General features: G+C 40.4%; 1 protein-coding gene across 3 annotated transcripts in view; it reads left to right on the top strand.

The window, feature by feature from the left end:
• GADL1 (glutamate decarboxylase like 1) overlaps positions 1–17,890 on the top strand; it is a 194,450-nt gene extending 176,560 nt beyond the window's left edge. For all 3 annotated transcript variants that reach the window (XM_070359089.1, XM_070359088.1, XM_070359091.1), the window contains exon 15: positions 16,061–17,890. In XM_070359089.1, coding sequence (XP_070215190.1) covers positions 16,061–16,234 — 174 coding nt within the window. In that variant the 3' untranslated portion in view covers positions 16,235–17,890. The remainder of the gene's footprint in view (positions 1–16,060) is intronic.
• The last annotated feature ends 205 nt before the right edge of the window (positions 17,891–18,095 follow it).

The following is an 18,095-nucleotide window of genomic DNA, read 5'->3' as shown; positions in this document are numbered from 1 at the left end:
TGTGACTTTTCTTAGCTTCCCCAACCCAGTTCAGAATATCAGACCCTGGGTTCCACTCTCTGCCCTTAGATTGCATCTAGGGACCATTCCTTGGCCAACATCTTGAAGGCTATTTTGCAGCTATCCCAAAATGATAGATCTTAATAATAATAAACACGTCCGTGCATGCTCAGTCATGTCAGACTCTTGCAATCACATGGACTGTAGCCCACCAGATTCCTCTGTCCATGGCATTTCCCAGGCAAGAATACTGGAGTGGGTTGCCATTTCTTCCTCCAGGGGCTCTTCCCGACCCAGGGGTAGAACCCATGTCTCCTATGTCTCCGGCTTTGGCAAGCAAGTTCTTTACCACTGAGCCACCTGGGATTCCCCAATAATAAACACATTGCCAATCAGATTTAAAGTTGGTCTTTTAAAGCGGCAGATCTCTTTCTATCAAATTCTTACATAGAACCCAGACATGTAGTGAGACAGGTGAAGTGGAGTGTTGAGGCCACAAAGGCCCCTGTCTGCTTTGCCTCCTTCTGGCTGCTGGTGGCAGCCCCTCTCCCCCAGGGCAGCACCCTGCAGCCCCCTGGAACACAACTGGACCATGACTTCAAGGAAAAAATGTTGCCAGAATCTGGCCTCTGTACACCAGTGCCAAATTAAATCTTGGAGACAGAGTTTTGGGTGAAGTAGAAAGAAATAGCTTTATTGCTTTGCCAGGCAAAGGGGGACACAGCAGGTTCATGCCCTCAGGCCTGTGTGTCCCACTCTGGAGGGAGTAGTAAGGAGTTTTATAGGAATGGTTCAAAGAGCAGGGGGTTATCAGCTTGCAGACATTTTCCTGATTGGTTGGTGGTGAAGTAATTGGGAGGCAGCATCATCAACCTTCTGGTTCCAACCAGTCTAGGGTCTGTCTGCTTTTGGTCCGCAGTTTTCATCTGGTGGAAGTCTGCTTCCTGTAAAAACAACTTAGGAATATGTGTCAAGTCTTAAAAAAAAATCTTTCAGGGAACTTCGTGATTCTGCTGTGTGGTGGATTTATAGTCTAAATCGTTACCAGTTCCCCAGCCCAATAGCTATTCTTTGTTTCTGCATCTTCTCATTCCCCAGTCATTAATTCTTGAATCAGCCTTTTGCTTCAGAAGACAAGGGGGCCTGTATGTGGTTCAAAAGCAACTTCTAATTTTAAGCACTGGCTTCAGCAGTGTTGAGTGAGTTCCATAAGGTAGAATGTATAATCACGTTTGTTAATTTGCTCAAAATGTGCAAACCTAAAGCATTTTGTTACTTAAGTGTATATCAAAACATCACGTCAGACACTTAGAAATACATACCATTCTTATTTCTCAAATTGACCTCATAAAGCTGGAAAAAATGAAATTAAAGTGAAACATTAAAAAAGAATCTTAGGCAAACAACAAAATACTGGGTCCCCCCACACCAGCCACGAGGATTCCATTTACTTGACTGACCCATCAATCTAGTCACCTGTTCTGACTCAAAGCAAGGTCAGTAACTCTCAGGAGAATCTGAAAGGACCAAGAGGTGTCATGACCAAGTATAGAAGGTGTTCCTGGAGCCCACATGGCTCCTGACCAGCCTTTCTCAGCAGAGCATCATAGGCATTCAGGGCCACATGCTTCTTCCTTGGGCCAGCTGAGTCTGAGCTTCAAGAAGCATTTGGCACCCTTGACCTCAGACATCAAGTACATCATTGCAATGACCCAGGATGCTTGCACTCCTCTCCAAATATTTGCCCCCGAGAGGTGGTGTCAGCCCTGGCTGGGCATTCCCGCAGACCTTGCCACTCTAAGGGACAATGTAGGGATCTCCCATTGTGGACTGCTGTTTGGGGGGTGGCCCGCGGCAGTTACCGAGGAGCTGTGAGCCCAGTTGTGACACCGCTGAACATTAAGGCTTTGCTTTATAGAGGATGTAAAACGTTTATTGTGTCCATCCTTCAGTTAAAGCTTTCGGTTCAGTTTGGTTTCTTTTTATGACCGTTCATTTCGGCTGCCTTGAATATATGACTGACATTAAGTTTATTGAAGATGCCGTCCTGGTCGTTTCTGCGTTGTAAACACCACATGTGAAGCTAACTGTGCTCCTCACTCTTCCTTGAGGTCTGAGCTCTCCACTTCTGTGGCTCGGCTCATCTGCATTGGAGGCGTATGGACAGGGCAGTGCTTTTAAGTGGAAGCACTTTTTAATGTTGTGCTGATTTTGAGATATACTCTGGAGGAGCATAAGGGTAAAAATAAAAACCCCTGCTTGTAAAAAGGTATGCCCTGAGCGTGGCCGGTTCCTCCATGTCTGCCAGGCTGGAATGACCTCTTAGATGTAAATGATTTCATGGCCTTTAGACACTCAAGTTTCCGTAATGTAGGCTTGGGAGGCACGCCAGTGCCGCTCACTTCTATATGATGGCAGCAGGCAGGGCTTCAGGGGAAATGAGTGAAGGCAGAGGAGCAGGAGAATTGATGAGGTAAGGAATGGCAGGAAATATATGGAGAGAGGCAAATTGATCTTTTAAGCGTCAGTGCCAAGAATTTCATTGTTTCCTGGGCCATAATTAAATGTTTTGAACACTTTTTCATGTTTAGTAGTTAACAGAAGGTTGGCTCACAACTTCTTTTGAAGGTCACCTGTGTATTGTGAAATTGACATAAGCAATTCACTCCCAATCTCACATCCTTCCCTTCTCAAAATTGTTTTTCCTGTCCAGTACCTCACCACACCCTATGTCTCCAGCATTCTAGTTAAAGGACTGCCATGGTCCAGGTTCCCAGACTTGCATCACGATAGCAAGAACTTGAGTGCCTGGTCAGTAAACAGACTGACCACCAGCCTATCCCGTCAAGATTCAAATTAAGCTGCTCTGGACTGGGGTCTGGTCCAGGTGCCCTGTATCATCAGGCACGTTTGGGAAGCACCTAACACGGTTCTTTGATCATCCTTTGATGAAAATGTATGTGGCAGGACAACACAAAGACACTAAAGTTTGGACAGAGCTCATGAGTATGAATGACCTTTTCATGTGTCCAAAAAGGAAGTAACTTCTTTACTTCGAAAATGATTCTGTAATTTGCAAAATTATATAACACATAAAAATTTCCAGCATACAATGGGAACCCATCCCCATTCACAAAATGTTTCAATGAAAACTTCTCTCCCCACTACCAGACTGCCAAGATAATCAACAACTGCTTTACATTTTAAAGGAAAAAAAGAGCTTACTTTGTTATTTTCTGTATGATTTGAAAAAAACCTAGAACATAAGTAGAAGATTAATATAGAGGCAGCATGCATGAGGTGTATGATTTAATTTCTAAAACTGCTAACTCACAGAATTATTTAATACAGGTTAGATGCTTTGGGGAGAAAGAATAAATTACAAGTTATGTTTTCACAACACTTTCAAATTATCGTGTCTTGAGAGATAATGAAATGGAGTAGTAAAAGGCCAGGTGTGACTGTAAATCAATTAAAAGCAAATTCGTTTTAAGAAATTAATAATACCAGTTCATACTGAGTGCCTAGCAGATGCCAATTCTATGCTTGGTTTTTTATGTATATTATTTCATTTAGTCCACATAACAGTCCTACAAGGATTATCATTTTCATAGGAGAAAACGAAAAGTCCGAGAGGAATTAAATGCTTGTCCAGAGTCATGTGGAATTTCAGGAGTTGAATCTCTGGTCCATAAACTAGCCTCTCGGTCTGTTTATGGTGAGTTTAAACCATACAACTTGGCATCTAGACTCAGACGCTCTTACAAGTGAAAAGGGGTGCTGTTGATAATTACAGGTAGAGAACACTGGGTGTTTGGCCACTGTAATGTGGATAAAGCCAGTCTATTTAGTCATCAGGCAACTTAAGCGTGGGGATGGGACATAGAAATTGAATGAGGGCATTGAAAAATACTTGCTAGCTTCTACAGATGGCTCCAGCATACAAAAGAAAAACTGAAAATTCAAACATAATGAAAGATTATGTTAACTCAGTCACAACTCAGCTGAGATCCTCTATAATTTTATGTGAATTCTAGCCAATCAGTATAGCGGTATTGTTACTAAAGTCTGTGTGCCTGCATTCAGTGAGGCTAAACGAACCAAAACATTGGAGTTTGGAGCAGAGAAAAGATTTATCTCAGGGACATGGAACGTGACAGATGGCTCGTGCCCACAGAAACCCCAGACTCCCCAGAGGGTGTCAGCAAGCACTTTTTAAGGCAGACTTGGGAGAATGGGTCTGGTTAGCTGTTACAGACCTCTGGAATTCTTCATTCTTGCAGCTGTCACATAGGGCAGGTCACGATGCTCCTGTAAACCTCCAAGAAAACACGTTATTCTCTGTTCTGTATATGAACAGATTCTTAAAGTTCAGAATCTTGAGAATGGGCTCTCCTGTATGTTTCAGGCTGTAGGCAGCATCGTCTAACAAAAGGTGCAGTCACTGTGGCTGAGCACCAGCAACAGAGCACAAAGTGTAAAGCAAAGGGACAGGTCTCACGCAGAGCCAGGTTTGCTCTTCCTGGTCACAGTCCATTTGATCTGATGTGCTGCAGAGCCTCCACAGTTTCCAACAGTCGCCCCTGTCCACCATGAAGGAAAGCTTCAAGTGCCACCATGTGCAAAATGCCCTTTACAGCACGTAACAGTGGTCAGCGTGACTTTTCAGACCTATAGAGAACGTAAGTGGTTGCCTTGGGACTAGCAACTAGTGGTAGAACTAGAAAGAAACATCCCGATTCAGGCTCCATTTCCTTTCTAGATTTTGTTCTCTAGACTCTCCTTTTTTTTTTCAGTCTTAATATCTTTTTATTGAAGTATAGTTGATTTACAATGCTGTGTTATTAATTTCTGCTGTACAGCAAAGTGATTCAGTTATATATATTATATACACACATATATATTCTTTTTATATTCATTTCCATTATGGTTTATCACAGAATATTAAATATAGTTCTCTGTGCTATGCAGCAGGACCTTGTTTTCTATCCATTCTATATATAAAAACTTAAATCTACTAACCTCAGCCTCCCGCTCCGTCCTTCCCCAAGCCCTCCCCTTGGCAGCCACAAGTCTGTTATCTATGTCCATGATTCTGCTTCTGTCTCATAAGTAAGTTCATTGGTGCCATATTATAGGTTCCACATGTAAGTGATAGCGTGGTATTTGTCTTTCCCTTTCTGACTCCACTTACTGTGATGATCTCTACTTGCATCCATGTTGCTGCAATGGCGTTATTTCCTTCTTCTTATGACTGAGTGGTATTCCATTGTATGTACGCACCACATCCTTATCCATTCATCTGCTGATGGACATTTAGGTTGTTTCCGTGTCTTGGCTATTGTGAATAGTTCTGCTCTGAACATAGGAGTGTGTGGATCATTTTGAATTAAAATTTTGTCTGCATATATGCCCAAGAGTAGGATTGCTGGATCATATGGTAGTTCTACTTTTAGTTTCTTAAGAAACCTCCATACTATTCTTCACAATTGGCTGTACCAATTTACATTCCCACCAGCTGTGTAGGAGAGTTCCCTTTTCTCCACACCCTCTCCAGCATTTATTGTTTATAAACGTTGTAATGATGGCCATTCTGACCCTTGTGAGATGGTACCCCCATTGTGGGTTTTATTTGTATTTCTAGACTCTTCTTGAGTGAGAATATTAATCTCCGTTGCAAACTGCTTGTTCACAGCATTAAGCACTTCACCCACAATATCACACTCCATATTTTATCAATCCTAAGAAAAGGTCTGTGCTATTATTATCATCTCCTTCCTAGAGGTGAGGAGACTGGAGCACCAGGAACTGAAGTTATTTGCCTCATCTCACATATCTGTGTGCTCTCTCTTAATTAATTTATTTATTCATTTCTAAATTTACAAGCTTTAGGTAAAGTTCACCTTTTAAGTGAACTTTTGTTTTGACAAGTGTAAAGCATTATTTCCTGGCAAGGATTTACATTAGCTTTTGAGGGATATGAAGAAAAATAAAGTGAAGACCCAGCTTTGAACAGAGTTTGTAGACCAGTGATCATGTATCCATCACTATAATATCATGGTTTTCCACCTTTGAGTCAGAAACGCTCTCAGAAATGTGGAAGTGCATTAATGTTCTGGCAGATAGTGGTTTTTTCCTTGATGGGGGTCGGAGGGAGGTGGAAACTGCCTTTGTGATCAGCCATAAACAAGATTTCTGCAGTTTAGGGCTGTGAGATCAGAACAATTTTATAGACAAAAGCAAACTATGTTAGAAGGGCAAATGCCTATGCTATATAGAATATCACATTTGGGGCAAATTACTCCAACATGCTTGGAAATACAATGGAACAGTTTCTGTATTGTGAGGTAGCAACTATTACTTTAGTAATGGGTGAGAGATTCATTTTACTCCATTTAAAAGATGTAAAGCTAACCATTGCCACAAGGAACTTTTTGTACAAGACTAAAAAATCACTTTCTCCTTTGGACTGTAACATGTTTAGATTGTAAGGAAATGCTTTCTTTCAATAGCTGCTCATTTAGCAACAACTTCCCTATGTAATATAGAGGTTGCAAACTGGAGAATGTATATTTAGCTGAATTCAAAATCCATTTCAATATCTTTTGAACTGCATGTGTAAAGGAAAAGCCAGTTCTTTCTTTTTTTTTGATTGAAAGTTTCACTGTTATAATAGTGTTCATTTATATAGATTTCACATATATCCAAATAGCAGAAATATGTTAAACCCATGAAAATAAATTTTTTTTCAATTTTATTGCTGTATAGGTGATTTACAATGTTGTGTTAGTTTCAGGTGATAGCAAAACCATTCAGTTATACAAACATGCATAGACACACACACACACACACACATATATATTCTTTTTAAGGTTCTTTCCCATATAGGCTATTACAGAATATTGAGTTCCCTGTGCTGTACACAGTAGTACACAGTAGGTCCTTGTTGGTTATCTGTTTTGTGTATAGTAGTGTGTATAGCTCCTAATTTATGCCTCCCCCTGACCTTTTCCTTTTGATAACCATGAATTTGTTTTTAAAATCTGTTTCTGTTTTGTAAATACGTTCATTTGTATTATTTTTTTAGATTCCGCATAGAAGTGATATCATACTTGTCTTTCTCTGTCTACCTTAGTATCATAACCCCTAGGTCCATCCATGCTGCTGCAAATGGCATCATTTCAGTTTTTTATGGCTGAGTCTTCTCCAACACCACAGTACAAAAGCATCAATTCTTCAGCGCTCAGCTTTCTTCACAGTCCAACTCACACATCCATACATGACTACTGGAAAAACCATAGCCTTGACTAGACGGACCTTTGTTGGCAAAGTAATATCTCTGCTTTTAAATATGCTATCTAGGTTGGTCATAACTTATGTTAGGTAGTTAGAATATGGAAAAAGGGTCCAAAATGGCGGTGGCTAAAAGACAAGGAAGGGAAAAGCCTGCGAAAATAGAACAAAGGAAGGTCCGAGGACCGGGGTGAAGACCTCAAGTAGAACAAACAGCACTCTGGCTAAGCCCAATTTGCATAGGGCAGGCCCAGGGGGAGGAAGAAACGTAAAAAGAGGAGCCAAAGTGCTCGCTGTCTCTCTCCCGTGTGCTGGCACGCTCCTCCACTCTCTTCTCTTCGCATCTTTGGGTTGGCATGCCCTCACACTTCGAGGATGGATTCTCCTGCTATCTTCTAAATAAAACAGAGCCGTAACACTGATTTGTCTAAGAGCTATAACACGGTTTGTCCAAGACCCGAGAGCTGTGACGCGCCAAGGGCTTTAATATCCGTCGCTCCAAATCTTTGTTGTGGACAAGACAGAACAGAGGAGCATACACTCGCCTGACAGGACTAAGTTTGGGGCTTCCCTGGTGGCTCAGACGGTAAAGTGTCTGCCTGCAATGCCAGAGACCCGGGTCCCTGGGTCGGGAAGATCCCCTGGAGAAGGAAATGGCAACCCACTCCTGTACTCTTGCCTGGAAAATTCCATGGACAGAGGAGACTTGTAGGCTACAGTCCATGGGGTCGCAAAGAGTCGGACACAACTGGGCGACTTCACTTCACTTCAGTATTCCATTGTGTGTATATACCACATCTTCTTTATCCATTCATCTGTTGGTGGACATCTAAGTTGTTTCCATGTCTTGGCCATTGTAAATAGTGTGGCAGTGAACATAGGGGTGCCTAATATGTTTGAATTATGGTTTTCTCAGGATATATGCCCAGGAGTAGGATTGCTGGGTCATATGGTAATTGTATTTTTAGTTTGTTAAGTAACCTCCATACTGTTATCCATTCTCATTCTTTTTTTTTTTTAATTTTTGTTTTTATTTTCATTACTGTAGGAGGTGGATTAAAAAAGATATAGCTGCAATTTATGTCAGAGTGTTCTGTTTATATTTTTTCTGAGCTTTATAGTGTAAATGTATTAAATAATATGTAAATAACCTTAAATTTAGGTCTTTGATCCATTTGCAATTTGTTTTTGTATATGGTTAGAGAATGTTCTAATTTCCTTCTTTTACAATAGCTGTCCAGTTTTCCTAGCATCACTTTTTAAAGAGACTGTTTTTTGTCCATTATATATTCTTGCCTACTTCGTCATAAATTAATTGATCATAGATCCATGGGTTGATTTCTGGGCTTTCTGTTCTGTTCTAAAGATCTATATTTCTATTTCAGAGCCAGTTCCATACTGTTTTGATTACTGTAGCTCTGTAGTATAGTCTGAAGTCAGGGAGCCTGATAGCTCCAGCTATGTTTTTCTTTCTCAGGAGAGCTTTGGTTATTTGCAGTCTTCTGTGTTTTCATACAAATTTTAAAATTTGGAAAAGCCAGTTCTTGTGTATAGTCAGAAGAAATCAAGATAAAAATGTTCCTTTAAGTTTTAGAAAGTTTTTATATGTTTGGGCTCTTTCATGATCAAAAATTGATGGAGCACTTTTCCACTGAGGAGTACATCTCATTTTTTAATTGATGCTGAGAGGAAAATGAGATGCAAATCTGTGTTTAGACTATAATTTAGTTATAGGTGTTCTGATCACCTTCCATTTACTGGCTCATGCAAGGACCATCATGATGCTTTAGTTATGGAGACAGATTCCAGAGAAACTCATGCACAAATTCAGGAGCTACCCCTTTTCTCACAGCTTATTTTCTATCAACAGCAAAACAGGGCATTCAGGACTGCCTGAATCTCTTCAGGGTAGCTTTTCCTAAATGATTGGTTGGCCTTCAGCTTATCTGCACTGGGAAGGCTCTGTGTGCCTCCTAGATTGTCACTGCGCTGGCCTGCGCTTACCTTGGAAGAAGGAAGGCACCTGGAAAGCCCAGTCAAGCACTCTGAATGGTTTAGTCATGCTGGTTCTCCTCAGGACTAGAATTCTGGCCCCGACTTTGATCTGCACTGCATCTCTATCTGGGCTCAACAAATCTGGGATGTCCCCAGACTATACCAAAAAAGTAACTTAAAGGGGAAAGGAGTTATATAGCTTATTGTAAGTTTCAGAAACATTTTTGTGTTAGGTAGCAGGTATCAAGTGTGGACATTTTGTACCAGCTCTTTTCATGAGCTAAATGTTAATGTCCTACTCAGAAGAACTCCCCTCAAGTTCACAACCCAGATTATTTGGGAAGACAATATAAAGCAAGCTACTTGTTAATGATGGTTCAAGAATAACTGTGGCCACCCTGCCCACCCATCTGTGGCTCTGGGTTCATGCTCTACTGGAGAAAAAGGGCCAGGAAGAGCTTCTTCATTTCCTGGCTCAATTCAAAATTTCTGAAAGAAGCCCAGTGAACCTAATTTTCATTCACTTTTTCTTTATAAGGGGTAGATTTTACATATCATAATACATTTTTTCCATTTTGACCAAGGAATTAGTAAATTATGTCCAAAATGAAATCTAGCTTATCATCTCTATGTACAATGTAGGAGCTACAAATGGCTTAATATTTTTAAGAAGTTGAAAAATAATGAAAAGCAGTTACTATTTCATGACATTTGAAAATCATATGATATTAAATTTAATTGCCCCTAAATCAAGTCCCTGAATAGCCGTACTCATTTGTTTATATATTGTCCAGGGCTGCTTTCATGATACAGTGGCAGAGTGGAGTGCTTGCAACAGAGCTTGTGTGACTTTACAAAGCCCCAAATATTTACTGTCTGGCATTTTACAGAAAAAAAGAAAACTTGTCACCCTAGAGCTAGAACAGCTAACATTCAGCATAGCAGCTGAATAAGCACCCACTATAAAGTTTTCTTGGTGTTAATTTCCTTAACCATGTGTTGTAATGAGTGGCTTTGGTATGGCTATAAACTCTGTTCTGGGAAATACAGAAGAGGCCAAAGATGTGTGAAATTTAATGTAAATATTAATGTAAAGAAATAAAAAAACTCTTTCAAGTGACTTTCATAGAACAAAATGTAGATAATTTTCTGCATTCAATACAACTAGCTCTCTTTTAGACAAGATAATCCCAGAAAAAGTATCAATTACAATATAACTCTTAAAATTTATTCTCCGGTTTTTTAGTCCACCTTTCCACCCCATGCTCTACCCACAAGATGTTCAAGTTATTATGAGTTTAGCCTCCTACTCCTCAAAGAATCTTTGGAGATTAGCGAATGAAGATGTAATTAAAATGAAGTTGAAAAAACAACTCTAAAATTGAGTCTGAAGAACATCAATTCAGGGGAGAATTTAGCACACACAGATCTCGCTAGATCTATTAGAAGCTCTGAACGATGCTGCTGTCTTAGAGTCACAGCAGACATGCATGTAGTCTTCGTCTCTTGCATTTGCTGGGAAGCATCACTTCCTTTAATTACGGGCGTATCTTCTCAGTCACTCTGGGTGTTGTGCAGCGCATGTCTTCCAGGTGAAAATGTGACTAACTCACTCCTATAGCAAATGATGGGAAAAGTTGTATAAAGATCCTGAAGTCTAGAAGCTTTTGAGACATTTACTCTTATAATCTCTGAACCAGACTTTGAAGAACTGATTTAGAGGTTTCACAATTAGGTTCATCATTTCACGGAAATGCCATTTAAACTGGAGCAGCTCCAAGATTCAACAAGTGGGACATATTTAGATAAGCTATGGCACCAGTGGCATAGTGAAAAACAGAAACATGTCTCAGAATGATATGGAGAGTATGCCAGGATGCAGAAGTAAGTATGCAGAATAACACCAAGATTCATAACTAAAATGATGTACACCCCTAAGGAACCGAGGGAAGTAAAACAGAGCTTCAGTCCTCAAAATGTGGTGCCTAGCCCCCTGCAGATACATGAGCTGGGTGTTACCAGTCTGAGACAAAAAAAGTATGGGAATCCAGAGTAACTGTTCAGAAACTATTGTAATAGCTGTGACTATTGTAATAGTAACTTTACTATTGATTTTTAAAACTTAATTTAGCTTGTATTTTTGTCTTTTTTTTAAACCTTCTTACTTTTTTTATCTTTTAAAAAATTTTAAAATTCATTTTATTGAGTATAGTTGATTTACAATGTTATATTAATTTCTGCTATATAAAAATGACTCAGTTATATATATATATATGTTATTTTTCATATTCTATTCTATTATGGTTTATATCACAGGATATTAAGTATAGTTCCCTGTGCTAGACAAAAGGACCTTGTTTTTATGTCTTTTTTATTTCATTTTTATTTAGTAATTCACTTTTATTGCATTTCACAAATGTATGTCTGTAATGGACTGGAAAAAATGAACTTCCTTACAGAGAGTTTAAGAAACACTGTATATTGGGAAATAAACATGTTGCTTAATATTAAATAAGTTACACGTTTTCTTTTGTCATTTTACAGACATGACAATTTTATTTTAATAAAAGGCTGTGGTAACACCTGGTCAGTTATTTGCTGTCAAATTACTGTGCTTGACCAGAAGGAGAGAGTTGTCTTTTTTTTCCCTTGGGTTTAAACAACTTTTAAATACCAGATACTGCTTTATGTGGCAGGGGTGTTACAACAGAATTCTATTTAAATGGCTAAATCACTGCTGAAACATAGTTTAAGGTAGGGGCGGGGGTGGGGGGAGGACAGCAATCCTACAGAAATGTGTCGATTAAGTTCCTGTGCAACCAAATAGAAATGTCAGGATCTTCCTCCACTTAAGATGCAGGGACAAATGCACTGAGGCATGAGAAAAGAATTTGATTTACAATTTGAAGGAAAACCAGCAGTAAGATAATTGAGAGCTGGAAAGCAATCTTATTCCCCGCCAAATTGCTTTCCTCCGTGTGTGCTCCATTTAGAGGCGAGATTCCGCGAGATTCGAATGCTTACATTTAGTTTGTGCATATTGTCTTTCCCTTGTGACTATTCCATCCTGTCGGATTAGGACTGTTGCTCTGCTGTGGTCAGCAAAAGAGAATATTCTGAGTTGCCCAATGCTGGATTATGCCTGAAGCTCTATAAATAGGAAGTGGTTTTTTTGGTTTTGTTTTTTTGTTTGTTTTTTTGTTTTTAGGTTCAAAGGTGACAAGCTGGCTGTTAACAAGAACATTCTTGGTCTCTAAATTGCTAGAATGTGGATTCTTTTTTAATTTGGGTTCATGAGAACGAGAGACATGAAAGCACATTGCAGATTTTAGAGTTGGTAAAGTATTTAACAGTACAACCACCACCACAACAGTAACAGTCGATACTACTGTTACCGATACAGTTTGTGGCAGGTTTGACGAATACCAGCCTTGGTGTTGCTTACAGTTTACTTTTTCCATGAAGTATTCATAAACAAGGATAGTTTTCCCCTCTTGGCCTGGGGAAATTACCTATAGGCATTAAGCTTATATTCATGGGTACAAAGATAAGATGTGTGCTGTTACTGCCAAACCCTTACTTAGCTGGTTCTCTGACTCACACAGATAGTCATTTCTTTATAATTTTTGAAAATCTGTGACAAAATTTGTCTCAGAAGTTTGGTCCATAGGCCATGTTCTGCCCATGAAAGCACATTTTTATGTCTTACAAGGAATAAGAATTTAAAGATCAAAAATATTTTCATATTAAAACATCCAAGTGGCCCTCTTAGTTTTACCTTCCTTGCTCATGTTAGAAGGTGTTTTGGGTTTGCTTACAAGAAATGCAGACCTGACATTCATTTCGATAAGTGTCTCCTGTGAGCCCCTGATAACATTAGGGGCCAGAATCAGAATTCTACTGCTCTCCAAAGGTAAGGCATAAATTATCATTTGGGGAAGAAAAATAGAGGAAAAGTAAACAGGAATAGACAATGCAAATTAAGTTTGAGCCAAGAACATGCCTGTTTTAAATTTAAAATTGGCTATAAGCCAGAGCAGGTTATACGCTGGGTACCTAGAGGAAGATGGAGGTAAATAGAAGGGATGTTTTTATTAAAAAAAAAAAAAATCTACAGAGCTACAAGCTGTTAGCTCTAAAACTGATAGTCTGTGCCTCTCCTGGGCAGACCTTTGTCCACATGGGCCAGGTCTTCCTGGGGTTGGTGAGCACAGGCACTGTGGTGATACTCTCTCATACCTACCTCACATCTGCAGCTTACAGGCAAGAGCCCTCTCACTCTGGGAGTGAGAAACAAATGTGCCTTTGGCGTGAGCCTGAGTCAGCCCACAGTTCTGCACTGCCCCGTGACTGAATAGGAAGGACTGTAAGAACTGTACATGACAGATGGGGGTTGGAAGTTTAAATTACATGTGATTATGCATGCATATGCACACACATGCATGCACACGATGCATGCACACACATGCACGCCCACATATACCCACAGGTACGCACATAACGCACAAGTGCATGTGTGTACACATACATGAATACACACATGCATGTACATACAGACATGCACATACATGCACATTCACATTCCCAGCTGCACTGGAAGCCTACCTACCTAAGGGAATGCAGATTGGTCAAGTTAAAGCAAATAATCCTATAAAAAAATGTGATGCATACGTAACTTAAATATTTTAACTTAAAACACATCTATGTGCATTTCAATTTCTACATCTTTTGATAGAATTTTTTTTTCCCATCAAGTGACAATTTCTAAGAGCCAGTGAGGCTGGTCTTGAGCAGAAGTCTGATGCTCAGAGAGTTCTTGCCTAAACTACACTCTTCAGGAATCATCTGTCATTTCCAGCTCAGGAGTCTTTATATGGAGAGCGTGCTCAGCACCTGGGCAGCCACCTGTGTGCAGACTTGGCCTGGACGCACAAAGCTTTGTTGTGAAGCTTTTATAGTTCTTCCCTCACGCCTAACTCGATAGCAGCAATGTTTGGCAGTCCCCTTCCCCTTATCTGGTCTTTCCGAAGGATTCAACTTAGTTTTTATGGAAAACACTCTTCTTCACTTTGATTTGCTTATGTATTATTTCACTAGATTTTATAATCTAATAAGACATGGTACTTGCATGAACAACTTTGGAAGAAAACTGATACTAAGAGCATAAAAGCTGAAGGGTTTCAAATGGACATGCATAGAGTTACCGACCAGCTTCATAATCTACTGGACTTTTGTCTCTAAGTTATGCAAAGAGGATGGAGGTGGTACTGATTCAGCTGTTTTCCTCATCTCTAAAAAGTTCACAATAAAATTTCTGACACATTTCCCAAAATGTATAGAATCTTATGGTCTGTATTTTTTCACTTACATGACCTCTGACTTCATCTTCTTTTTCTACATTTATTTTTTGTTAGAACTCATGTATTTTCTTTCTATGTTCCTCATACCACAAGAGACATTCAGTCCTTCACTGGAATGACAGTGTGATTGAGCTTACTAGATCTCTGCTTTTGCTGTTTTAAGCAGGTTATGGTCCATGTGTTACAAGATTTAGGGTCTAAAATGAGCATATGATGAAAAAATCCTTTAGGGAAAAGGACCCTTGGACATCCCTTGATAAGACTCTAGTTGAGTCCAACATAGATCTCCAGAGGTCTGAAGCATTTATCTTCCCAGAAGCTTGGAACAGATCCCTAAGTTGAGAGCTGGATAAAGCAGTTTGGCATGTCTTCAGGGAAGTACCTGACAAATCATAGGTGTGGTTCAAACCAGAGTGGTGCTGGGTGGGGTGGGGTGGGGTGGTCACACTCTGAGAAGAGTCCTGGGAACGGAGGTTCATGCTTCTCACCTCAGGCATCTTATACCACACTGCGTCTGACTTTAGCTACGTATGTGTTTCTCCCTATTAGTTAACTCCATGTCCTGACAAGAGAGAACACACACTCCTTCCAGTCTCTCTCCCCATATTCACTTAGGACATGCTCAGCAGCTGTGAGTTAAAATGGAAATGGAGAAGTAGAAAAATTTGTGCCTTTGGACGTTCATGGCCTGTTCTCCCTGTGTTCACCAGAAGTCCTTCAAATATGTAGTTCCTATTTTATTACCAACTGTACACTCTTAATAAAGGACACAGTGTTTCTATTTACTATTAATAAAGCAATATGTCCTATGAATAAGCTAATAAACGTAGTCTTCAAAATAGAACTGCACATCGTGCCTGTTTCAGTGTTTTCCTTGGTAGACTGTCAAGGCACGGCTGTTATTTTGGGTGATTTTTATCCATCTCTGACTAATCTTTATTTGAGTTCCCGGAAGTATTTTTTAGTTCTGACAATTTGGTATGTAACATTTGACACCTTTGAAAGTGTGACCCCTGCGGACACTGGTTTGTTTTCAATGCGACAGTGTTGCATCATGATTTAAGGTTCTGAGCAAGGACTTGGGTGGGACTATTTGGTTTTAAATTTCAGCTCAGGCTATTTATTTAATCTCCATGCACCTCAATTTCCTCACCTAGAAAAGGCATGTTAATAGTATCTCTTGCGTGGACTTACTGTGAAGATTAAGTGAATTCATCTGTCTAAGGTGCTGGAATCCCTACTCGTGTGCCATGAGTGCTCAGCTGGTTGTTGGTACTAATGCCGACCTCGCTGTGTGCATGCGAGTGGCTTCCGCAGCAGTGGCCGCGCTGTGCACTGCCAGTGCCTGGGTGCGACGCAGTCGTGACACTTAGTGTTCTGGTCTTTCACCGTCTCCCTCCTCTCCCGTGCAGGTGGCCCCGGCCATTAAGGAGCGGATGATGAAGAAGGGGAGCCTCATGCTGGGCTACCAGCCACACCAGGGGAAGGTCAACTTCTTCCGGCAGGTGGTGATCAGCCCTCAAGTCAGCCGGGAGGACATGGACTTCCTGCTGGATGAGATAGACCTCCTGGGGAGGGACATGTAGCTGTGGCTTTGGGTCCCCCAGAGGCGCGGGTCCTGCCCTGAGGGTAAGGGTCCAGAGCATCCGGGGACACACAGACTGCAGCCCTTCTGGGGCGAGTAGGACACATGCCCCATCCTTGCCCAGCAAAACCGAAATGCTAAGCAAGTAGTGTTAAGTACTCTCTAGTTGCCAGGGGGCTACTGCTGCAATAAAGGAGGTAGTGAGAGGTGGGTTCTCTCAGACGACGCCTGGGACAGAGCCCCAAAGAGTTTAGTACCACATAGGCTCTGGGCTCATTGCTCTTGAAAGAGCAGCTGAATTAGCGGGTGGAAGAATGGTTTACAAGGTGTGACCCAGACACCAGCGGCCCTGGAATCCTGTTAGAAATGCCTGGCCTCAGCCTTCCCCCAGACCCACTGAATCAGAATCCCTGGAGGGTCGGGGGAGCCGGGTGCTCTGAACTTCATGCAGCCTTCCAGGTGCTTCTTAAGCAAGGTAAAATCTGAGAGCCAGCAGTTTAATGCAACTTTGAATTAACTGAGTACTACTCACTCTGATGTGTTTGCCCGCAAAGGGATATCTGATACTTTGGTGGCTCTGAGAATGCAGCTGTGGCCTCTTAGTACTAATGTTTAGGGGCATCAGAAGTATAGCAAAGCTGTTTTTAAAAGAGAAACTATATATAAGATGTTTACTTTATGAAAAGGTATCTTTTATGCAGGCTAAATGTTTATTCTCAAAAGTTAAAATTAACCAGTATCTATTATAAAGTATCTGAATTAGAGCTAAGGATAAAAGACACAGACTTTTGTAGTGTAGCCTTTTAATCAAAGCAGTGTCCCTAATTCATTTCCCAAAATCGTTCATGTCATTAATTGGGAGTACATGTTAGATATACGTGTCTCTAATTAGATACCTCTTAGCTTGAGGGGCTCCTTTCTTATCTTGATCTCTGCTTGTAGGAAATAACGAGAATGAAGTCCAGGGTTATACGACATTCCCTTTCTCAAGCTTTAAAATGGCAGTGTAGACTATTAAAGGGTTTATATTGGGCAGAGAATCAGGGAATTAGAGGTCTTTTGGGGCACACACCTCCGCCATTTATCCTGGGAGTGGATAATTGTAATTCTGTCTCTAATCCTGGTCCTAGATCTCTAGCAGAATTTCCTTTGACTAAGAAATAAACAGAATTCAGAGGTGTGGGAGTAGGGGTCAACAAGGTACAATTATGACTCTCATTAGAGCTCCCCTCTGGAAGGCAAGTGATGGAGAGTGTTCAGGTATTAGACGGGAGCAGAGGTCGACAAGGCACAGTTACACCTCTGGTTAGAGCTCCACTTTGGAAGGCACGTGACTGAGTGTTCAGACGTTAGACTTAGCGTGTTCATTACCCATCTCGTACGCCTTCACTAACCTGCACCATTTAAATTTTGAAGAGTTAAAAAGCAGATATGTACTATTTCCTTGTATTCTGTATTTTCATTTTAGAGTGTATGGTTTCTCAGTATCTCCATCGGTCAAAGAATATTTTAAACTTTCTCTGAACTACTTTAATCTGTGGTATGTGTATTGCATCTCTTGTTGCCTCTTTGTTTAAACATCTCCCTAAAATGTTCTGAAACTGATGTTTGCAATAATTTGGGTTTAATGAAATAAAAAAGCAATGTGAGCACACAGTGTGTTTGGCTTTTCTTTTCCTGTCTTTCCCTCTTCACTGGATTGTACCAATACATGTTATTTATTTTGTAAGCAATACATAATCATTTGAATTTTTTAGGTGTTAAAATCTTTTGAAAACTTTTTATTTTAGATTGGAATATAGTTGATTTACAGTGTTGTTTGTGGCAGGTTGATTGATTCAGCAGCTTGATTCAGTTATTTT

The sequence above is a fragment of the Bos mutus genome, chromosome 22 (genome assembly GCF_027580195.1).
Source record: "Bos mutus isolate GX-2022 chromosome 22, NWIPB_WYAK_1.1, whole genome shotgun sequence".
NCBI lineage: Eukaryota > Metazoa > Chordata > Mammalia > Artiodactyla > Bovidae > Bos > Bos mutus.
Note: the sequence above shows the minus strand (reverse complement) of the source record. Positions and strands in the feature narration are given on the sequence as shown.